The sequence below is a fragment of the Chelonia mydas genome, chromosome 24 (genome assembly GCF_015237465.2).
Source record: "Chelonia mydas isolate rCheMyd1 chromosome 24, rCheMyd1.pri.v2, whole genome shotgun sequence".
In the NCBI taxonomy this organism is placed as follows: domain Eukaryota; kingdom Metazoa; phylum Chordata; order Testudines; family Cheloniidae; genus Chelonia; species Chelonia mydas.
In genome coordinates, this window is record NC_051264.2 from 18,181,596 (window position 1) to 18,204,211 (window position 22,616).

Sequence of the window (22,616 nt, forward strand, 5' to 3'; positions counted from 1 at the left end):
GGTCTGGCTCTGGGGCCCTGCAAAGATCCAGCGCTTCCCCTGGGAGCGTGTTCCCGTGGCTAATCACCCGCCTGGTTAAATTGTCTTATTTCCAGCTGCATCGTGTCTGGCTTTAGCTCCCAGCCGGCAGTTCTTGTTCTGCCTTTCTCCACCGGCTCACAGGCAGGGACTCCGCGGGGGCGTCAGACGGCAGGACCCCCACTCCTGAGGGGGGGCGGGGCATAGTGTGGGCATTTAACTCGAACCGCTTTGACCAGAACACCCCGAATGTTCACCAGGGACTCTGTGCTGCAGAGCCGGGCGCGAGGCAACCTGCTGGGGCGTGAGCACTGCCGAGCGTGCCGAAAAATCGGCTTTTAACTGAAAGCTCTGCATGGCTGAGCCCTGGTGTGCACATGCGTGTGTGGGTGTGTGCGTGTGTGGGTGTGTGTGGGTGCGCCCCCTGCTGGAGGGGCTGAGCCCTGCTGTGAAGACCACCATCTACTGGCACAGTGAAATAACAGCATCGGTTGTGGTATTTGCAAGTTGTAGGTTCACTCCAGCTGCTGGCTTGCAGAGGGCACCTGGGGGCGTCTCTGACCCCTCTCCCCTTAAGACACTTGCGGGCTGATTTTCAACTTGACAGGTGCTGTGGGGGCTCAGCCCCACCCGCTAAACCAGGCCGAGGGGGCAGATTGCCAAAGGGCTTTAGGCACTTAGTGGGATACTCAGCCCGGCCTGAGGTGGGTGGGGCCAGATGCCCATTGATCTCGCTGGCCTTGCCAGGGCAGACCCGGCCCAGGCACTTCATACCGCGTTGCATTAGCTTTAAATCCTCGGGGGGGTTCCTGGGCCTGGTGGCAGGCTGGGGGCCCCATAAGGAAGCGTGAAACCCGAGCCAGTCTGCGGAGAGACAGCCTGGCCCAGGGGTGGGCAAACTTTTTGGCCCAAGGGCCACATCTGAAAAATATAAATTGTATGGCGGGCCATGAATGCTCACGAAACTGGGGTCGGGGTGAGGGCTCTGGTTGGGGGTGTGGGTTCCGGGGTGGGGCCAGAAATGAGGAGTTCAGGGTGTGGGAGGGGGCTCTGGGCTGGGGCAAGGGGTCGGGGTGCAGGAAGGGGTGCAGGCTCTGGGGTGGGGCTGAGGATGAGAGGTTTGGGGCGCAGAAGGATGCTCCGGGCTGGGATCGAGGGGTTTGGAGGGTGGGAGGGGGGATTATTAATGAGCTTAGATTGTACAGATCCCTATGCAGTGCATGATGGTCTAATTCCAGGGTCACACTCCAGCAAGGGTGCAAGGCGGGGGAGCTGGGAAATGGGCGCTTTGTCCTTGAGTGGCTGCGGTAAAGCACTCAGGTAGCTGAGTTGGGTGTGTGGCGCCACCTGCTCTCGTGTTGGGTGATAACAGGGCCTGGTGAGGCTGGCTGAATCTCCAACAAAGCAGTGTGGGAGAGGCCTGCCCAGCTTGGGGGTTAGAGCCCACAGCTGTTCCCACGGCTCCCAGACTGCACCCCGGGGGTGACAGCCCATCACACCCGCTGTCAAGGCTGAGAGTGGTACCTGGAGGAGGACTGTAGGGCTACCTGGTTGACCCAGCTTCGCCCTTTCCAGCTCTAAGCACTTCTCCTCCGCTTCCACCTCCAAGCGCTTCATCTGCAGGAAGAAATTCCTGTCTTCTGCAGTCAGAACTCGGTCTGGGTTAAGGGCATCCCTCCAGCTTGGCACCTGGATCCCGGGGAGGGGAGGGCTGACCCTTCCCTCGGATGGGAGTCTCCGGTCCCCCATCCCCTCCCTGCATTTCTGTCATGGAGCTGGATGTCTGGGCTGGATCTGGGTCTGTCTGCTCCGTGGCGTGCCGCTTTGGGAAGACTGGGTTCTCTCGGCCGTCGGTGCCCGACCGCAACCTGCCGCACAGTCTGCCCAACGCTAGCCTAGCTATTTCGTTGCCACGAAGCTAGAAAAAAAATAACTGCTTGTTGGACTCCCTGGCTTGGCAGGCTGAACTCTCTGTGAGCCTGTCCCCCTCAGGCAGCAAAGCAAGGAAAAGAAAGAAAAAACCTCCCTGGCTTTGCAGGCTGCAAAAAGGAAAAATGTGTCCTTTTAAAATCCTGAGGTCTGTGCCTCTGGTTCAAAATGATCCCACCGCTGCCACCATATCAAGGCTGATTCCCCACTCTGGCACTTCGAGTGCAGAAGGTGGGGCCCACAAGGACTCTAAAAATTCATACTGGCCACTCCAGGCTGGTATTGAACTCCCAAGGTCACTGCTTGTGTCTGACCTTGGATGGGTCGATGCTGCCACCACCCAAGTGCAAGAAACCCTCTGAGAGACCAGGAAGGCGCACTTGGGAATTCCTCCCTGGGGGGTACCCTCAAGCCCTTTCACCCCCCCTCCGGGGAAGAGCTGAGAAAGAAAACAAAGGAAATCAGCTGTTGCCACCAGCTAATTCAACAACATGATGCACAAGCCTCTTAGGACACAACAATCCAATCCGGTTCTTAAAGATACGTTTTATTAAAAAAGAAAAGAAAATTCATCTGGTAATTTAGGCATTTGCTAGATTTTAAGAGTAACTCAAGGATTAAGCACCAAAACTAGTTTTCTTGAGGTCCAGTTAAAAGGTTACAAGCAAAACAAAAGCACCCGGGGTTAGCAGGGAGGAGTCCACAAGCCATAAAGAAATAAAAAGGGACAAATCTGATCGCGTCTTCTGAGACATTTCCTGACCTATTTACGTATCTGGGCTTTCAGCTGAGGAGTTTCTAGGTATGATACTGAAACTGGCCCCAAGCGTCTTCCGGCATCGCTGCTGCCCTGTCTCCTCTCCCCGGGAGAACAACCCCAGACAGACCAAAGGGGAGTCTCTGTTCAACTGTTCAATGTTCTGGCTTCCCATTGGCTCGTTTGGCCAGGCGTCCACTCACTTTCTTTTACCTAGGCATAGTAGTGAGACTTTTGAACCCTTTACAGGCAGAGCGATTAGAGAACAGTTACTCAGAGGGATTTTATAGCTACTGGCTGGCTGGGTGTCCATAAAAGGGAGCTCCCCCCCCCCTTCATTTATCACACCCGACTTCAGTCACGGAGAGGCCCCTTTCCCCAGAGAGCCGCTTCTTATCCCCTGAGCCACCTCCCGAGTGTGGCACCCCTCCCAAAGCGTGCCCTGCTGGATGCCACGTCCCTTGAACCTGTTATTTTCAAGACCTTCCCGTGGCTGCTACAGTCTCTTTATATACGCGGCTAGTCGTACCAGGGGGCAGCAGGGACCAGTGCTGCCAAAGCTCATGAGTATTATCGTTTTCCTTAAAGCCCCAGCTCCTGGAGCCAGGTGGGTCTGGGCTGGTTTCAGGCTTAAAAAAAAAGGAAGCTTCGAGCTCTTGTGGCTGTGGAGAAAACTATAAAATGTGACCCCCGGGCACCCTAATGGTCACAGCTGGGAAAAGCCTCATGAGGGATGCAAAGAAGGCATACGGATTCTGTGAATATTCCTGCCCTGGAGTGGAAGGAAGGGGGCCGAGGCTTTCTGTTCGGCCAGTGACTGGGGGGGATGTTAAATACCAGATGCTAAAGTTACACATCTCTAAATCAGCAGGACCAGGTACCCTGTATGGAAGAGTAGCAAAAGAATTGGCCAAGGATCTCCCTGAACCATTGATGTTGATATGCAACACATCTTGGCATTCAAGGGAGGTCCCAGAGGACTGGAAAAAGCTCTTATGCCAATATTTAAAAAGGGTGGGGAGGGCAGCCCAGGAACCCATGGGCAGTAAAACCCCTGCGGGTGTCTGTGGGGGAGGGAAGAGTACTGTTTACTCCTCACTTTATGGGATGGTGCTGTGCCTTTTCCCCACAGCTTAGAGTGAAACACAAGACAGGCTTTGTGTTGGCGTGAAGCTGAATTCCCAGCATCAGCTCCTGTTATACGAAGGGCGGCTGCTTTCCTGGCCGCTTTCGGTTTCCATTTAACACAGAGCTGTCTGCACTGCGTGGGGGGGTTTCAGGCCCAGCAACTTCCACATGCCCGAACTCCGTCGCCTGAAATCTAATCAGCCGCGAGTCCCATCCCTGCCAACTTTTAGCAGAAAGGAGAAGCGAATAAATCTCCCCTGGAGTTTCGCACCACCCGCTGGCTTGACGCTGTTAAAGGGAATGAATGTCCTGGTGCAAAAAGTGGCGTCATGTCCCAGCTCAGAGACAGCAAAGAGGAGGAGCCAGTGGTCGGTTTGCAGCAGGGCAGCCAGACACAAGGCGCTGTGCTAATGCAGGTGCTTAACAGATCGATCAGTGGGCCGGGAAACAAAAGGGATCAATAGGGGTGCTTCAAATTCACATGCAGCCCCGTTGGGAAGCCACAGACCCACACAGCCGCTTTGCTCTCCGGCACTCCCTAATGAGCGCCCCCAGCTAAGCTCCCTGCTCCGAGTGACCGGGGGCTGCCCCAGTAGCAAATTACTGAAACACAACATTGGTATACAGGGTGAAACCTGGTGGGGTCGCAGCTGCCCTTCAATCAGGATAAGTGTCAAAGAAGCAATTAAGCTCCTTTTATGGAACCAGTCAACTGAGACTAAAGAAGCCACCACCCAAAATGTGGGACATATACAAGGCTGCTCAGGAATCTGAGCTATATGGGTGTTGTTTTTGGTGGAGGTGTGTGTGTGTTTGAGGGGAGGGTGTGGCAGAGAAGCAGCAGAATCACCACTGAAGCAGAGACAGAAGGAAGCCAGCAAGCCCCAGAGACGTGCTTCTAACATGACCCTGAAAAAGGCTAAGAGCAAGGGAGATCTTTTGGGCAGCGTGCTGGCTGGAAAGAGGCTTGGGATTGTGAGTAAAAAAACTGCCTCTTGCTATGTTCTGGGGAACAGGACTTTGTAAATAAAGAAGTAGCAAAGAAATAGCTGACTCCATCAGTAATGTTTCCCCCCCCCCATAACAGAAACAACATACGAGACCCCAAATATGGCCAGCCACTCAGGCTAAAAACGGCTAAAGCTGGTGTGAATAGTGAGATCCATTTTCCAGGAAGAGACTCGAGATTCCCCTGTTTGGGCAGGATCGCATGAGCCGTTTGAGCCTGGTGCAGGGCCAGATTCCCAGTGGGTTGGCAGCTGCTAGTGGGATCACCTCCTCTTCTAATTGCATGATCATTTCCCACCCTGCAGGGGCCGGTTGTTTCCTGTCCATTGCTGTCTTCAAAGGGCTGCTTGTCTGGCCCAGGACCAAAGAGGAAGGGACCAGTCCCCCGCATAGACCGTCAGCCCTGGAGGACCCAGAAAAAGCCCCCCAGCGTCCTAACCCTCTGCTCCTTTCTCCTCCCAGTGCTCAGCGCCTTGGTCAAAAGCTACATGGACACGACACACAGCGGGAACGTGCCCTGCCTGGTGGACGCCGTGATGGCTACAGAGAACGAGATGGGCGTCACGGAGGCGCTGGCTCACTACGTGGCTGAGAAAGAGACGCGGGTGGCATTCCCGGCGGCCATGATGGAGCTCTCGGAGCGTCACGGCAAAAGCCTGGCAGACGCTCTGCAGCTTTTCATGCAGCTCTCCCTCAAGGCTGAGACAGTGAGGTATCAGCAAGAGCTTATGGTAACGCACTCGTGCTTTTAGCTCTAGAGGTCCCCGGTTCAATCCCCCAGGGCAGCCGTGCTGGGGCCTGTCTAGGATTGAAACCGCTGTGAGCTTGCACGCTCGAGGTGAGCTTGGCTCAAGCAGTGGGAGTAAGTTACCCGCTGGTGAAAGGGCTAGAAAGGCCAGGACTGTGTCCTTCTCTCCAGCGGGGCAGGAGCCGCCCGCAAGCTACAAGCGAGAGCAGAGAGGAGGCTGCTGAGGACAGAAATGAGGTTTTTTCCTTTTCTTGGCTAGGCCTTTGGCAACGTCTTCAGCAGAAATGAAGCATCTCCAAGGAACGTTGCCTCGTGTTGCGGGAGGAGCTCTCGGCCGCTGTGTGGAAGAAGCACACGGACGGGGTTTACATGCTACCTGGCGGCTACCGGGCAGCTACCAAGACCTCCGAGACCAGAGCCGCGTGGTGAACTTCCGGACAACACCCAACAACGGGGTCAAGGTGAGTGGGTGACAACCCCTTCATTGGAAAGTGGGCGTAACTATCCACACCGGGGCGGCAGAACGGGGGGCCATAGCCCCATCACTTTTAAAAGGAAGGGGCAAAGTGGGGGCCGGGTCTCGGGGGAAGGGTAGTGCAGGGGCGGGGCCACGATCCGGGCGCTGGTGGCCCCCCCACTTTTAGGGACCTTCCATCGCCCTTGTATCCACAGCAGGGCTTTCCTACCTCATCCCCCCTGATGTTTGTTTTAAAACTACAGCAATGGCCCTTGCTAAGAGGAAACCTGTTTTATCGGCCGCAGGCCCCTGGGAGACGAGGGTGATTAGCATATTCATGAGTGCTCATGAATAATTCAACACTATGTGATCTCGTCTTCCCAGGCAGAAGAGGTACTGGACCAGTTCCTGGCCAGTGAGACGGCAGCGACAGACGCCATCCTCAGAGCAGATAAAACGTTGACAGAAGCAGAGGAGGAGAAAGCCAGTACGTCGCCCTAGTCTGGGGGATTTCTGATCGAACTGGACCTAAAAATTCCCTAATCTCCTCCGACGTCTTAGGAAAAAATTCTTCAGTTCCATGAAGAAAGGTTATTTCAAAGGATCGGGCAGGAGACGTTCTTTAGCAGCACAAAACTAGAGAGACTCACACCCCATTGCGTGGTGACGGTGCTTGTGACGTCCCACGCACAGGAATAAATAGTTCACTGTGTCCCGAGCGTTACCCTCTCTGACCCAAGAATTTGGGATCTTGTGCATTCTTCCAGTTGGGAGGAGAAATTGAGGATGGAGTCTGGTACCTTTGGTGCAGTCCCCTTTATTTACCAAGCATGGACCAAATTCAGTTTTCCTGAACACAGGAGGACTTGAAAAACAGAGCCCCCCACCCCAGAAGGGATGTGGACAAATTGGAGAGAGTCCAGCGGAGGGCAACGAAAATGATTAGGGGCCTGGGGCACATGACTTATGAGGAGAGGCTGAGGGAACTGGGATTGTTTAGTCTGCAGAAGAGAAGAGTGAGGGGAGATTTGGTAGCAGCCTTCAACTACCTGAGGGGGGTTTCAAAGAGGATGGAGCTGGGCTGTTCTCAGTGGTGGTAGATGACAGAACAAGGAGCAATGGTCTCCAGTTGCAGTGCGGGGTGGGGTCTAGGCTGGAGATTAGGAAACACTATTTCACTAGGAGGGTGGTGAAGCACTGGAATGGGTTCCCTAGGGAGGAGGTGGAATCTCCATCCTTTGAGGTGTTTAAGGCCCAGCTTGACACAGCCCTGGCTGGGATGAATTAGTTGGGGTTGGTCCTGCTTTGAGCAGGGGTTGGACTAGATGACCTCCTGAGGTCCCCTCCAACCCTGATCTTCTATGGTTCTCTTATTCTAACAGGAGACAGTTTCCTTGCTCACAATTCGAAGCCTCTTTTAGCCAGTATTGTGCCCAAAAGCTCCCTCTCTGGGCTTCTCTCAGGGTTGTGCTATCAGTTGCTTGTTCGGGCTGCATCTCGCTTTCTGCTCCTTCTGTCTCTGAGTGTCTCCCCCCTTCTGCCGTGTCTTACACACAGACTCTTAAGCCAAAGTAATATTCAGTGACGCCCCTCCGCCAAGATGTTTGCAATTTCTGAGTTGCTTCGGTCAATGGCTTGTGCTTATCTGTCTCTTGCAGCTATCTGAAACAAAGGGTGGCAGTTAAACCTCTAATAACCTTCTAAAAAAACCCTGCAGCCAGAATGAATAGTGACCAAAGAGATTAAACACTCGAGAGAGTGTGTGTGTGTCTCTTAGGGGTCACCAAACCAGTATTTTCCACCCACATGAAATTCACTTACTATAAATCAATACCGCACTGGATTTAAATACCTCTTCATCCTTGAATTATTTGCTGCCTGTCACAAGGCAGTCTAGCGCGTGTGAACTATGGGGCATAGACTCAAATACTGTGAAGGAGAAGCAAAAACCAAGCAAGCCTCAGGAGAATTTAAAAGAAAAATAGGGGAAAATATCCGTTTTTAATGTAAGGCCCCACAGGAACTAAAATAATGGTGCGAGATTCCCAGAGCAACTTCAAATCACTGCTCACTTGTACAGGGAAAAAATCAAAACGAGGGGTGAGATTTTTCGAAAGCATCTAAATGATTTGGGGGCCTATTTTGATAACCCCAGCCCACAGTCTGATAAACTCCAGCCGATCGGCAACCGCTCTCATGGACGGACCAATCCATCAAACGACCACAGGTAACATGCATCGCGTATGTAGGTCGGGGGGGGGGGGGGGGGGGGCTGGCTTAGTCCTATGTGCTACAGCATGATTTTACACAGTCTGAACCCCCGGTCACGGGTTGTGGCAGGATGCCTCAGCAATAACACGTCCGTGTTTAGCTCCTTAGCTAAGCTCCACACAGGAGGATCTCTGGAGCTAGATTAGAGATTGTCGCCCCTTTGGGCCCAGGGGTTCGCCAGAATTCCTGACCTTGCAGGGGTATTCATTGGTGTCCTCTTGCTTCCTTATAAAGGATTTGCACAGGGGCCTGTACAGCAGCAGGAAGTTCCCTTCCTCAGAAATCCCCACGCCTGCCTCTCCGGCAGGCTCTGTGCCCAAGAAAATCTCTCTGCTCTCCGTGTCAAACTCCGTCCAGCAGCCGATCTCCTGTCACCGGCAACCAGGGAAACCTCGCTCTCGCTAGCAGACATTAGTAGAGTTAGAAAACATTTTTTGCAGAAAGTTTTTTTCCCCACAGATTCAGGGCAACCAAAGCTCGTGGTAATTTAGGCCAATTTGTTGCAAATCATTCTGGTCAATGACAAGATCTATTAGACCTGGTGTCAGGTTTCAGAGTAACAGCCGTGTTAGTCTGTATTCGTAAAAAGAAAAGGAGTACTTGTGGCACCTTAGAGACTAACCAGTTTATTTGAGCATGAGCTTTCGTGAGCTACAGCTCACTTCATCGGATGCATAGCATATCGTGGAAACTGCAGAAGACATTATATACACACAGAGACCATGAAACAAAACTTCCTGGTGTGACGCAGCAGGGAGGGGGGAGTCTTGCCCTGGGAATGTGGCAGGGGGGGTTTCACTGGGGATGGGAGACCTGAGAGCTGGTAACCTGAGCCGGGAGGGGGAGGGGGAGGTAACACCTCTGCCCGGGAATGTGAACAGAGGCTGCAGGAGGGAGCCTGCTGGGGGGTTTAGTTTCAGGTTGGGGCTGGGTGGAGGAACACAGGGAACCCCAGGGCTGGGGTCTAAGCTCCCTGCCCCCCAGAAGGACTTGACTGAGGGGTCCTGGGTGTACCCACAAGCTCTGTTTTGGACTGTGTTCCTGTTGTCCAATAAACCTTCTGTTTTACCGGCTGGCTGAGAGTCGCAGTGAATCCCAGGAAGAGGGGTGCAGGGCCTGGACTCCCCCACACTCCGTGACACCTGGGAAAAGTGCAGTGAAAGGCAACATACATGATGAGGGGGATGGAACAGCTTCCATGCGAGGAGAGATTTAAAAGACTTGTTCCGCTTGGAAAAGAGGGGACGAAGGGGGGACGTGATTGAGGTCTTGCAAATCATGACTGGTGAGGGGAAAGCGAAGAAGGAAGTGTTGTTTACTTCTTCATGTCACACAAGAACCAGGGGTTACGCAATGAAATTAACAGGCAGCAGGTTTAAAACAAACAACAGGAAGTAAGTATTTCCTCACACAACGCTTAGCCAACCTGTGGGACTCACTGCCGGGGGATGTTGTGAAGAGCAGAGGAATACCAGGGTTCAGAAAAGAACTAGATACGTTCCTGGAGGATGGGTCCCTCAATGGCCATTAGCCAGGATAGGCAGGGACACAAACCCGTGCTCTGGGTGTCCCTAAACCTCTGAGTGCAGATGCAGGGACCTGACAGCGGGATGGATCACTCGATAATTGCCCTGTTCTGTTCATTCCCTCTGGGCACCGGGCACTGGCCTCTGTCGGCAGCCAGGACATTCGGCTGGATGGACCTTTGGGCTGACCCGGTCTGGCCGCTCTTATGGTCTTAACAACAATTCTAAAAATGTTAAAATATTTCAACTTTTTGTTTCAGAAAGGCAGGTTGGGCTGGGCTGGACCGACATTTTATTTTTAAAAATAATTTAAAACAACAGGAAACAAAAAAGAAACAGAGACAAACATTTGTTTCAGGTTGAATGAAACGTTTAGCTTGACCCCAAATAATTTTTTTCCAACTATTTTCATTTCGCCGGGAAATCTGACAGTTTTTCATTCCACTTTGATCCAAAACAAAATGTTTCCTTTTGATGATTTGGTTGGGCCCCCACCCCAGACGCTCAGGTCTTCACTCAGCTCCAGGCAGGGGCAGCTCTGCGCCCACCAGGACGTCGGCAGGAAACGGGGGGGGGGGTCTTCAGGTGTTTGAGAATCAGACTCCGGCAGGTCTGCCCCAAATGCTGCCCGTTCTTGTGTGACCGTGGGGTCTGCGGTGGGCGGGCGGCGCCATTTCACCGGCGGGCACTGGAGAGCAAGCTGAAGGAGCAGGAGGCCATGCGGCAGAAGGGCTTCGTGGAGAAAGCCGGGCTGATGGAGGACGCGATCTCAGGCCTCAGGGAAGAGATACGTCCAGCCAACGCCTCCCGTGCCAGTGGCCCCATTGTTCCCTTCCGTGCCCCTGACTCATTTCCCCCTGGGCCCTTTCCCCCTGGGCCACCCTTCGGCCTCTTCCCTCCCAGCCGTGTCCACAGCCCCTGTCCTCCCATCTTCAGTACCCACCGTGCCAGACTCTCCACTCGTGGCATGGACTGCGAGTATCTTTCACACCCAGCCAGCTGAGCAAGGGCAGATCGGCAGCAGCCACCGCAGCCCAGCCCCCCAATTTGTCCAGCCCCCCGTCCCCTTGCCAGCCCCTGAGCCTTTGGCTTTGTCTGAGCTCGGTCCCCCTGCACTGTGGGTCTTTGGGCGGGAAAGAACAGGAGGACTTGTGGCACCTTAGAGACTAAGAAATAAGCTTTCGTGGGCTGTAGCCCACGTGACCCGTTGTTTGTTTCCCAGGTGACCCGCCTGGCTCGGTATCGGGGCCGTGTCCTCGTCAGGATTTCCCACTCCCCCAGTTTAGGGGTTCGCTGCAGGCTGTGTGTTTTCAGAGCATTCGCTGAGACGGTAACTAGCGAAGGGCCCAGGCCGAATCACTGGAAACACCCTGCTCGGGCCGCGTCCCCGGTTGCAGCTCCACGTTAAGCCCACGCCATTATCCGGGGCATTCACCAGACACAGCGGAGACGGCCGCAGGCCAGCACCTGGCGATAGCCCGGCCACCGAGCGTGGCTGCATGGCCATGTTCTCGCGTTAGCCATCCCAGGTTACATCAGCAGTGCCAGGGCGGCACCTCGGCTTTCAACGGGGGTTGGCTGCTGAAGTTCAGCCTGACGGCGTCACTGCTCCTTGGACCCGTGCGCCGGAGGGGCAGAACCCCACTTTCTGGGCAGTAGCCGCCCCGAGTCCAAGGTGTTCACACGAGCCCGAAACTGTCCAACTTCAAACGGGGCTCAAGGAGAGAATTGGGCTGTGGAGACGTCAGCCGGCACCGCGCCTTGGAAACACCAGTCGGGTCTGTCCCCACAGCCGGGGAACAGTTAAAGGGCTGGACCCCAAAGGGACGAGGCAGCTTCAGGCTGGGCCGTTAGCTGTGACTTGCCACCTGACTACTGCTAATTCCGGCTTGACCTCCCTTCGGCCCCTTTTCCCATCAACCGAGCTTGGTGTAAGGAACTTTCACTTCCCTTGTACAGTTAAGCTCACAAATAGGGTAAATGAGGGAGCAGGGGGCTGGAAGCCAGGACTCCTGGGTTCTCTCCCCAGCTCTAGGAGGGGAGTGGGGGCTAGTGGTTAGAGATGGGGGAGTCAGGAGCTGAGATGGGAGGTGGGGGGTGAAATCTGGGTGGGACGGAGCACTGGTGTTCAAGGGGGCTTCCTAGGCGTGTCTCACATCCACCCAGCTCTGGCCTTCCCCTTCCCGCTCTGCGGGGAGATCGCTGGGAGGGGGTGCGTGTCGAGAGGCCTGCCTGCAGCCCAGTGACACTTCAACCCGCTGGATGGATCAGCTTTTAATTCCCATTTGCTCAATTAGCCTTAAACGGTCAAATCCTCCGGCTGGTTTGAAAGGGCCGGTGATGAGGCGTGAAGCAGGGGAGGCAGGAGAAAAGCTTCACTCATTAGATGTCCAGGCGTTTGTCTTCATAACAGAGACAAATATTCCCACAGCTCTTTCCTGCCTCAAGATCCCAAGGAAATGTACAGAGCAGAGATGCAGCCACCTCTGGGGTGGGGGCGGGGGCTGTTGAACAGAAACATGACAAAAAGAACAGGAGGACTTGTGGCACCTTAGACTAACCAATTTATTTGAGCATAAGCTTTCGTGGGCTACAGCTCACTTCATCGGACGCAGTTTGCCAGGGTATGGAGAGAATCCCCAATCTGTTAATTTAGCCCTGCTCAGACCACTCGACCCCACTCTCCTCCCAGAGCCGGGGAGAGAACCCAGGAGTCCTGGCTCCCCGCCCCCCTGCTCAAACCACTCAACCCCACTCTCCTCCCAGAGCCAGGGAGAGAACCCAGGAGTCCTGGCTCCCCGCCCCCCTGCTCAAACCACTCGACCTCACTCCCCACCCCGAGCCGGGGAGAGAACCCAGGAGTCCTGGCTCCCAGCCAGCACCACCGCATCCAGGTCCCCTGTAGTGAGTTTCACCCTGCTCCCCCCACCCCATGGGAACCTCCCCCCTTCCCTCCTTGCACTTGTCACTTTCAGGCGGGGGCGGGGCCCGGGGGGCATGACCTCATCCCGGCGGGGGGGGGGGTCACATGGCCCCCATTGCTACACTGTGTCCGAGCGGAAGGGGGCTCAGCCAATCAGCGGGCCGGTGGGGTTCGCTTCCAGGGCCCGCCGCGGGCAGGACGGGCTGCGGGGGTGGGGGGCTTGAGAGTGTCCCCTCCCCATGCCCCGCCCCCTGCCCCGCCCACTAATACCGCCCCGCCCCCGGCTCCCTGCTGCCCCGCTGGGTGCCCAGAGAGCAAGTGTGAAAGCCGGCCCCGGGGGGGGCAATAGCTGCAGATAGAAACCCCGATAGCTGGGTGTCCGGTCTCCCTCTTCCTGCCCCCCAGCTCAGCCCCCCCCGTGCCCCCTCCCCCCCCCAGCCTGCTGTCTCCCAGCCCGCCCCTTCCCCCCCAGCCTGGTGTCTCCCACCCCCGTGCCCCCCCAGCCTGGTGCCCCCTGCGCCCCCCCAGTGTCCCTGCCCCGCCCAGCCTGCTGTCTCCCAGCCCCCCCTGTGTCCCCTGCCCCGCCCAGCCTGGTGTTTCCCAGGCCCCCCCCCGTGCCCCCCCCAGCCTGGTGTCTCCCCCCCGTGCCCCTTGCCCCGCCCAGCCCCAGCCTGGTGCCCCCTGCCCCCCCCCGTGCCCCTGCCCACCCCTGCAGCTCAGCTCCTCCCCCTCCCCCCGCTATGCCATTGGGGCTGGGCTCCCCGCCCCCAACACTCCCCGTGGGGCCCGGAACCCGCCGGACCGGTCCAGCCGGCGGCCCCGCCCCTCGCCCTGCGATGGCGGTGGCTGGGGGAGGGGATGAGTTACACCCCCCCCTCCCCCTCCCCCTCCCGGCCCGTTCTCGGCAGGGGGTGACCGCAGCTGCCCTGTTCCCCTTCCCCAGGCCCTGGGTCACCCCCCCACAGAAATTCCCATGCGGGGGGGAGGAGGAGTCCTAGGACTGCCCCAAATGCACGGGTCAGCCGGTGCCCCTCACTCCCGACCTGCAGCCCCCTGCTAGCCCAGCCCTGGACCCCCCCCAGCTCTGCCGGTGCCCCTCACTCCCGACCCGCAGCCCCTGCTAGCCCAGCCCTGGACCCCCCCCCAGCCCTGCCGGTGCCCCTCGCTCCCGACCCGCAGCCCCTGCCAGCCCAGCCCTGGGCTCCCCCCCCCCAGCTCTGTCGGTGCCCCTCACTCCCGACCCACAGCCCCCTGCCAGCCCAGCCCTGGACCCCCCCCAGCTCTGCCGGTGCCCCTCACTCCCGACCCACAGCCCCTGCTAGCCCAGCCCTGTGCTCCCCCCAGCCCTGCCGGTGCCCCTCACTCCCGACCCACAGCCCCTGCTAGCCCAGCCCTGGGCTCCCCCCAGCCCTGCCGGTGCCCCTCACTCCCGACCCACAGCCCCTGCTAGCCCAGACCTGGACCCCCCCCAGCCCTGCCGGTGCCCCTCGCTCCCGACCCGCAGCCCCTGCCAGCCCAGCCCTGGGCTCCCCACTCCCGACCCACAGCCCCCTGCCAGCCCAGCCCTGGACCCCCCCAGCTCTGCCGGTGCCCCTCACTCCCGACCCACAGCCCCTGCTAGCCCAGCCCTGTGCTCCCCCCAGCCCTGCCGGTGCCCCTCACTCCCGACCCACAGCCCCTGCTAGCCCAGCCCTGTGCTCCCCCCAGCCCTGCCGGTGCCCCTCACTCCCGACCCACAGCCCCTGCTAGCCCAGACCTGGACCCCCCCCAGCCCTGCCGGTGCCCCTCGCTCCCGACCCACAGCCCCTGCTAGCCCAGCCCTGGATCCTCCCCCCCGCTCTGCCGGTGCCCCTCGCTCCCGACCCACAGCCCCTGCTAGCCCAGCCCTGGGCTGCCCCCCCCGCCCCCCCGCACTGTGTGTTGGAATTGCACCATGGGTGTGCAGTGGCTGGGAGTCAGTTGCAGGCGGTTGTTTATTGACTTTCCGCCCCCGGGAGGGGCCTGGGCCCTGGCGTCTCTGCTCGCCCCCCCGCAGGTGCATTCAGAGGCAGGGTGCGAGGCAGGCGGAACCCCGGCTCCCCCCCGGCCTCCTCCTCCTGCCGCAACACGGAAGCGGGAGGCCAGAGTCTGCCCGGACGGCCCTCGCCAGCTGCCATGGCCCTGCCAGCCCCCCTGGCCCTGCTCGCCGCCCTCGCCCTGTGCTGGGCCCACGGGGGTGAGTGGGTCAGAGCCGTGCCCCTCGCCCCGGCCTGCGGCCTCCCCTCCTCGCAGGGGGGCCGGGGCTCCTTCCCCCCCAGCACCCGCCCCGTTAGGCCTGTTCCGCCAGATGGGCCCAGGCGGGGCAGGAGAGCCCACCGCGATGGGGGGCAGCAGGGTTGGGGGGCCTGTCCCCTCTAGGGGGCGCCGGCTCCTGTGCACCCCAGGGCGGGGACTGGCCGGCTCAGGGGGGCAGGGAATGGGGCCTGGGGCCTGTCCCCTCTGGGGAGTGCCGACCCCAGGGCAGGGGGGGTGGCTGGTTGGGGGGCAGGGTGAGGAATGGGGCCTGGGGCCTTTCCCCTCTCTGGGGAGCCAGCTGGCATTCAGCCCCAAGGCGGGGGACTGGCCGGCTCAGGGGGGCAGGGAATGGGGCCTGGGGCCTGTCCCCTCTGGGCAGTGCCGACCCCAGGGCAGGGGGGGTGGCTGGTTGGGGGGCAGGGTGAGGAATGGGGCCTGGGGCCTTTCCCCTCTCTGGGGAGCCAGCTGGCATTCGGCCCCAAGGCGGGGGACTGGCTGGCTCAGGGGGGCGGGGAATGGGGCCTTTCCCCTCTAGGGGGCGCTCAGACTCTGCCCCATGGCCTGTTCCAGAGAGACCCACCGTCCGCCTGCTTGACCAAGGGGGCCCGATGCTGGAGGGCAGCTACGTGACCATGGAGTGTCTGACGGACGAGGACGGCGCTGACATGAGCCAATTCACCTTCCAGAAATACAGTCGGGTCAGCCCCAGCCCTGCCCCGCCAGGGACGAACCTGCCCCTCACCCGACACTAAGGGGTGCCAAGCTGAAGGGGGCATGGCGCGGGGTCAGCAGGGGGCACTGTGGGGCAGGCAGCAGGCAGGGGGGTCCATACCTCAGGGGCCAGGGCACGGGGTCAGCAGAGGGTGCCATGGGGCAGGCAGGCAGGAGGTCCATAAGGGCCACCGTGGGGCAGGCAGGGGGTCTGTTCTGCAGGTGGCAGGGAAGGGGTCCATAGGGGGCGCTGTGGGGCAGGCCGGGGGGCCGTGCCGCAGGGGGGGCGGGGTGCTGGGTCCGTGGGGGCGCCCGGGGGGCAGTGCTGGGGATCTATAGGGGTGCTGGGGGGCTGTGCCAAGGGGGGGCAGGGCACTGGGTCCGTGGGTCGCCGGGGAGCAGGCCGGGGGGCCGTGCTGCAAGGGGGCAGGGCACTGGGTCCAGGGGGGTGCCAGGGGGCAGGCCAGGGGACTGTGCTGTGCCGCGTGGGGCGGGGCGCTGGGTCCGTGGGGGCGCCCGGGGGGCAGTCCATGGGGGGGGCAGGGCACTGGGTCCTTGGGGGCGCCCGGGGGGCAGGCTGGGGGAGGGGGACAGGGCACTGGGTCCGGGGGGGCGCCCGGGGGGCAGGCCGAGGGGGGGCAGGGCACTGGGTCCGTGGGGGCGTCGGGGGGCAGGCCGAGGGGGGGCAGGGCACTGGGTCCGTGGGGGCGTCGGGGGGCAGGCCGGGGGGGCAGGGCACTGGGTCCGTGGGGGCGTCGGGGGGCAGGCCGGGGGGGCAGGGCACTGGGTCCGTAGGGGCAGGCCGGGGGGCAGGCCGGGGGGGGGACAGGGCACTGGGTCTGGGGGGGCGCCTGGGGGGCAGGCCGGGGGAGGGGGGCAGGGCACTGGGTCCGTGGGGGCGCCGGGGGGGCAGGCCATGGGGGGGGACAGGGCACAGGGTCCGGGGGGCCGTGCCATGCCGCGCGGGGCAGGGCACTGGGTCCGTGGGTCGCCGGGGAGCAGGCCGGGGGGCCGTGCCGCGCGGGGCAGGGCACTGGGTCCGTGGGTCGCCGGGGGGCCGCGAGCGGGGGGCCTAGCGGGGCTTGACGGCGACCCGGGGGCGTCTCTCCGCAGTGGCTCCAGTCCTGGGTCTCCCTGGACCGACCCGGCCGGCTGCGCTGCTGGTTCTTCGACGTGAACGTGACGCGGGCGCAGGGGCGCCTCCTGCTGGCCATCGAGGCCCTGCAGTCCTGGCACGCCGGGGCCTACCGCTGCCTGGCCGCCAACGCCACCGGCAACGCCAGCGCCTCCGCCGAGATCCGCCTGCGCGTGGAGTGTGGGTGGCGCCCGCCCCGCCCCCGGACCCACTCGCTGCCGCTGAGAACTGGCCCCTCGCTGCACACATGAATCTGGCTCTGCCCGTGGAAGGGGGGGGACACGCGAGTCTGCCTCTCGGGGGGCCATGGGGGGGCTAACCCTGGTCATCTTTGAGCATAACCCCCCCCGGTTTGCCCCTTGCTCCCCCAGGCTGGGTGGGAGGGGATGGACGCGGGGGGCGGGGGTCACGGATGCAGCAGGGAGCCCGGAGTGGGGAAATAGCATCACTTTGGGGGTGCATCTCTGGGGCAGGCGGGGGAAGGGTATAGTGCCCAGCGTGGAGGGGGTGCTTTGATCGGGGGGTGTCTACGCCCGACAGCTAGAAGTGGGGTACGGCCGGACACCCCAATTGGAACCCTAGGTGCCCGCACCGTTGGGGGGGGCGGTTAACTCTCCGGCCGCTGGGCGGGCGGGGGCAAGGATTTCGGGGCGCGGGGCTGACACCATGGTTCCCCCCCAGATCTGCGGAGCGTCTCCGTGACCCGCGCCCACGCCTGGTGCGGGACCGTGGGCGACTCCCTGGCCGTGATGGAGGGCGAGGATCTGGAGCTGCAGTGCTCGGCGGACGCCTCCCAGCCCCCCGAGTACGAGTGGAGCCGCCAGGTGAGGGGCTGGGCGGGACCCCCCACCGATGGGGGGGAAGCACTCCCCAAAATATCCAGGATGGACGTGGGGTGTAACATAGTAGACCCGGCCAGGGAGCGGGGGGCTCAGTAGGGGGCGCCATGGGGCAGGGAGCGGAGGGGGGGCTCAGCAGGGGGTGCTGTGGGACAGAAGCAGGGCCGGGAGCTCGGTAAGGGGCACCGTGGGGCAGGGAGCAGGGCGGAGGGTCAGTAGGGGCCACTGTGGGGTAGGGGGTCAGCAGGGGTGCCATGGGGCAGGGAACGGGGGCCCAGCAGGGAGCACTGTGGGGCAGGGGGTCAGCAGGGACGCCATGGGGCAGGGAACGGGGGCCCAGCAGGGAGCACTGTGGGGCAGGGGGTCAGCAGGGACGCTGTGGGGCAGGGAACGGGGGCCCAGCAGGGAGCATTGTGGGGCAGGGGGTCAGCAGGGACGCCATGGGGCAGGGAACGGGGGCCCAGCAGGGAGCACTGTGGGGCAGGGGGTCAGCAGGGATGCCGTGGGGCAGGGAACGGGGGCCCAGCAGGGAGCACTCTGGGGCAGGGGATCAGCAGGGACGCCGTGGGGCAGGGAACGGGGGCCCAGCAGGGAGCACTGTGGGGCAGGGGCTCAGCAGGGACGCCATGGGGCAGGGAACGGGGGCCCAGCAGGGAGCACTGTGGGGCAGGGGCTCAGCAGGGACGCCGTGGGGCAGGGAACAGGGGCCCAGTAGGGAGCACAGTGGGGTAGGGGGTCAGCAGGGACGCCGTGGGGCAGGGAACGGGAGCCCAGCAGGGAGCACTGTGGGGCAGGGGGTCAGCAGGGACGCTGTGGGGCAGGGAACGGGGGCCCAGCAGGGAGCACTGTGGGGCAGGGGGTCAGCAGGGACGCCATGGGGCAGGGAACGGGGGCCCAGCAGGGAGCACTGTGGGGCAGGGGGTCAGCAGGGACGCCGTGGGGCAGGGAACGGGAGCCCAGCAGGGAGCACTGTTGGGTAGGGGGTCAGCAGGGACGCCGTGGGGCAGGGAACGGGAGCCCAGCAGGGAGCACTGTGGGGCAGGGGGTCAGCAGGGATGCCGTGGGGCAGGGAACGGGGGCCCAGCAGGGAGCGCTGTGGGGCAGGGGGTCAGCAGGGACGCCGTGGGGCAGGGAACGGGGGCCCAGCAGGGAGCGCTGTGGGGCAGGGGGTCAGCAGGGACGCCGTGGGGCAGGGAACGGGGGCCCAGCAGGGAGCGCTGTGGGGCAGGGGGTCAGCAGGGACGCCGTGGGGCAGGAAACAGGGGCCCAGCAGGGAGCGCTGTGGGGCAGGGGGTCAGCAGGGACGCCGTGGGGCAGGGAACGGGGGCCCAGCAGGGAGCATTGTGGGGCAGGGGATCAGCAGGGACGCCGTGGGGCAGGGAACGGGAGCCCAGCAGGGAGCACTGTGGGGCAGGGGGTCAGCAGGGACGCCGTGGGGCAGGGAACGGGAGCCCAGCAGGGAGCACTGTGGGGCAGGGGGTCAGCAGGGACGCCGTGGGGCAGGGAACGGGAGCCCAGCAGGGAGCACTGTGGGGCAGGGGGTCAGCAGGGACGCCGTGGGGCAGGGAACGGGAGCCCAGCAGGGAGCACTGTGGGGCAGGGGGTCAGCAGGGATGCCGTGGGGCAGGGAGCGGGGGCCCAGCAGGGAGCACTGTGGGGCAGGGGGTCAGCAGGGACGCCGTGGGGCAGGAAACAGGAGCCCAGCAGGGAGCACTGTGGGGCAGGGGGTCAGCAGGGACGCCGTGGGGCAGGGAATGGGGGCCCAGCAGGGAGCATTGTGGGGCAGGGGATCAGCAGGGACGCCGTGGGGCAGGGAACGGGAGCTCAGCAGGGAGCACTGTGGGGCAGGGGGTTAGCAGGGACGCCGTGGGGCAGGGAACGGGAGCCCAGCAGGGAGCACTGTGGGGCAGGGGATCAGCAGGGACGCCGTGGGGCAGGGAACGGGGGCTCAGCAGGGAGCACTGTGGGGCAGGGGCTCAGCAGGGACGCCGTGGGGCAGGGAACGGGGGCCCAGCAGGGAGCGCTGTGGGGCAGGGGCTCAGCAGGGACGCCGAGTGGGCCCCAGCCCCCTAAGCGTCTGGCCCTCGTTGCAGGGGGACGACTGGGTGGTGGCGTCCAGCTCGCTGAGCCTGCCCCAGGTGAGCCGGGAGCAGGCCGGGACCTACGTGTGCCGGGCGCGGCACCCCGGCCTGCCCCACCTGGCGAGCAGCCGGGCCGTGCGGCTGGACGTGCAGGGGGCACAGAGCAGCTACCGGCTGGGTGAGTCGGGGGGTCCCCCCCCCTCCCCTCCCCTCCTCCAGGCGGGCTGGGTCCCGGCCGCCCCGCGCTGACCCCTCTCTCTGCCCCCAGAGCCGGGGCTGGGGCTGAGCACCCCCATGCTGCTGCTGGCCGTGGGGCTGCCGGCCCTGCTGCTCCTGCTGCTGGTGCTGGGGCTGGGCGCCTTCGTTCTGCGGCACCGCGGCGCCCCCAAGGTCCCGGCCGGGTGAGTGCGGGGAGCCGGGCGCGGGGCCGGGGCCGGGCGCGGGGTGTGATCCAGCCAGGGCCGGGTGCGGGGCCTGCCCTCCGGGGGGCACCGGGTCTGATCCGGCCACGGGGCCGGGCGTGGGGTCGGGGCCGGGTGCGGGGCCGGGGCCGGGCGCGGGGTGTGATCCGGCTGGGGCCGGGCGCGGGGCCTGCCCTCCGGGGGGCACCAGGTCTGATCCGGCCACGGGGCCAGGCGTGGGGCCGGGGCCGGGCGCGGGGTGTGATCCAGCCAGGGCCGGGCGCGGGGCCTGCCCTCCGGGGGGCACCAGGTCTGATCCGGCCACGGGGCCAGGCGTGGGGCCGGGGCCGGGCGCGGGGTGTGATCCAGCCGGGGTGGGGCGTGGGGTCTGCCCTCCAGGGGGCGCGGGGTGTGATCCAGCTGGGGCGGGGCGCGGGGCCTGACCTCCGGGGGGCACCGGGTCTGATCCGGCCACGGGGCTGGGTGCGGGTCCTGCCCTCCAGGGCATCAAGCCCCCTCTTCCCCCCCCACAACGTAAAGTCCCCACAGGGATCCGGGTGTTCGCATGGGGGTGGGGGGCGTTCTCTCTTCATTTCCCCTCCCCCAGCTCAGTCCCAGGAAGATTTGGGGGGTGCAGGGGGAGCTAATGGGGGGTCTCCCCACAGGGAAGGTGGAATGGGGGGTGTTGGGATCCTGGGGTCTGGTTTGGGGGTGCCACCCCCCTGCCCGGAGGGGGGCTGTTTTGGGGGTACCACTCACCTGGTCTGTCTGTCCCCCGGTTTCAGGGAGGAGCCCGGCCAGCGCACCCCAATCTACAAAGGCAGCCTGGAGTCGGTCCCCTCGGCCGTGGGGGACCAGCAGCCCCTGGTGCTGTGAGATGGGACCTGCCTCCCACCCCAGGTTGGTAGCGGGGCCGGGGATTCGCTCCTCCCATAATCCTTTGGGGACCGCAGCCCCCCCACGGGCCCCAATTTCTCACCCCCCCCATTGATCTCTCTCTTCTCCCCCCCCCAGGCAGAACCGCAATGGTCGTCACGGACGAGATTCAGCCACTTCTAGAATCAGCGGGGGGCCGTTATGGGGGGGCCGTTATGGGGGGGCCGGAAATTACTGCGGGCTCAGCTGCGTTTTCTCAGGGGAGGCTTATTATGGGGCAGTGTCTATATGTAGTTGATGCAAATAGAGCCAGTATGGGGGGTGGGGAGCTACTTTGGGGGTTGGGGGGGGCTTGTATCGTTCTCTTGGGTTGGGGGGTGGATCTTGGGGCGCTGGTTCCCCTGAGCTTGGGGGGGGAGTTTGACCAGCCCAACTCCCCTTGCAGTTCAAGAGCCCCCCCCCCCGGGTGATCTATTGGGGGGGCTCTGATTTTAGGGGGCTGGGAGCTTGGTTTTGGGGATATCGGCATTCGAGGTGGGAGCCAACCCCGAGGTTTGTTATGGGGGAGGGGGTTGTTCATGGAACCCTCCCAAAATGCAAACCTCCCTCCACCCCCAAATTCACCAGAGACCCCCCCAATCTCCAGAGGCCTGGATCCCCCCCCCTTAACATCTAAACTGATTTAATTTGCTTTTTTAATTGGGAGACTGTAATCAATGTGGTGGGGGAGGGGCTAGGGCAGCCTGAGGGGGGTCCCCCTAAACTGGGCCCCCCCCATGCTGATTCCCTGCAATCTGCTCTCAGCCCTTTAATTTCATGTCCTCTGTGTGTAAATCCTTGCGGGGCCGGGGGCTGTCGTGTTGTTTTTGCGGGGGGGGGCGTTGATTTCTTATTGCTTAAAATCTGGGGATTGTAGTTCTGTGGGAGGGGCCTGGCCCTTTAAATGGGGGGTGCGGGGGGGGCATGGGCCAGTGCCCCCAGCTTGAACGTGATTAAAATGACACTTTAAAACTCTGGACGCGAGCGCTCGTGCTTGAATAACCCCCCGCCATGGGGCTGGGGGTCGGGATTGAGGGGCACCAGCAGGGCTGTGGGGCAGCCCTGGAGTCTGTCGTTGCCCCTAAACCCCACTCCACTCCCAGAACTGGGGAGAGAACCCAGGCGTCCTGGCTCCCAGCCCGCCCCCCCACTCTGACCACTAGTCCCCACTCCCCTCCCAGAACTGGGGAGAGAACCCAGGCATCCTGGCTCCCAGCCCCCCCGCCCCCTTGCTATCTGGGGCCCTGCCCTGTGTCCCCGCCATGGGAGGGTTGCTGGGGTGGGGGTCCCACCATTCCTGTTCTCAGCCACTGCCCCAAGCCCCGCCACCCAGCCGGCTCCTGGCGCTGCTCCCCGGGGGCCTGCGGAAGCCGTGGGGGGCTGAGCGGGGCAGTGGGGTAGGAGGCCGGGCCCCAGCGCTGGCAGCTGCCCTGGCCCGAGAAAGGGCCACGTTGGGTCACGTTTGTCTGGTGCAGCCTGGTTCTGCCCATTGCAC

The 22,616-nt window shown here is 62.5% G+C and overlaps 2 protein-coding genes across 6 annotated transcripts; both read left to right on the forward strand.

Annotated features, from left to right (window-relative positions):
- The first annotated feature begins 2,319 nt into the window (after window positions 1–2,319).
- Window positions 2,320–7,023, forward strand: LOC114018202 (guanylate-binding protein 1). 3 transcript variants are annotated; one of them, XM_037883151.2, is made up of 4 exons: window positions 2,320–4,248; window positions 5,303–5,552; window positions 5,848–6,049; window positions 6,430–7,023. In XM_037883151.2, the coding sequence occupies exons 1-4, from the start codon at window positions 4,137–4,139 to the stop codon at window positions 6,544–6,546; spliced, it is 681 nt and encodes a 226-aa protein (XP_037739079.1). In that variant the 5' UTR covers window positions 2,320–4,136; the 3' UTR covers window positions 6,547–7,023. The 3 variants fall into 3 exon arrangements, with proteins under 3 accessions (XP_037739079.1, XP_037739080.1, XP_027687621.1); XM_037883152.2 differs by having other exon boundaries at window positions 2,320–3,311; XM_027831820.3 differs by lacking the exon at window positions 2,320–4,248 and adding an exon at window positions 4,301–4,807.
- Window positions 7,024–14,662: 7,639 nt separating this feature from the next.
- LOC119564197 (carcinoembryonic antigen-related cell adhesion molecule 20) lies at window positions 14,663–22,100 on the forward strand. Of its 3 annotated transcripts, none has more exons than XM_043535428.1 (8): window positions 14,663–14,800; window positions 15,610–15,737; window positions 16,864–17,065; window positions 17,567–17,709; window positions 19,818–19,983; window positions 20,074–20,206; window positions 20,992–21,106; window positions 21,221–22,100. In XM_043535428.1, the coding sequence occupies exons 2-7, from the start codon at window positions 15,648–15,650 to the stop codon at window positions 21,080–21,082; spliced, it is 825 nt and encodes a 274-aa protein (XP_043391363.1). In that variant the 5' UTR covers window positions 14,663–14,800; window positions 15,610–15,647; the 3' UTR covers window positions 21,083–21,106; window positions 21,221–22,100. The 3 variants fall into 3 exon arrangements, with proteins under 3 accessions (XP_043391363.1, XP_037739274.1, XP_043391362.1); XM_037883346.2 differs by having other exon boundaries at window positions 14,673–14,980; XM_043535427.1 differs by lacking the exon at window positions 14,663–14,800 and adding an exon at window positions 14,807–14,980 and having other exon boundaries at window positions 21,225–22,100.
- Window positions 22,101–22,616: the final 516 nt, after the last annotated feature.

Coding starts and splice junctions, on each gene's coding strand:
- LOC114018202 (XM_037883151.2), top strand. CDS start 4,137: ATGTCCTGGTGCAAAAAGTGGCGTCATGTCCCAGCTCAGAGACAGCAA. Junction 5,553..5,847: donor CTCAAGGCTGAGACAGTGAG/GTATCAGCAAGA, acceptor TTTCTTGGCTAG/GCCTTTGGCAACGTCTTCAG. Junction 6,050..6,429: donor CACCCAACAACGGGGTCAAG/GTGAGTGGGTGA, acceptor TCGTCTTCCCAG/GCAGAAGAGGTACTGGACCA.
- LOC119564197 (XM_037883346.2), top strand. CDS start 14,920: ATGGCCCTGCCAGCCCCCCTGGCCCTGCTCGCCGCCCTCGCCCTGTGC. Junction 14,981..15,609: donor CCTGTGCTGGGCCCACGGGG/GTGAGTGGGTCA, acceptor GGCCTGTTCCAG/AGAGACCCACCGTCCGCCTG. Junction 17,066..17,566: donor GATCCGCCTGCGCGTGGAGT/GTGGGTGGCGCC, acceptor GTTCCCCCCCAG/ATCTGCGGAGCGTCTCCGTG.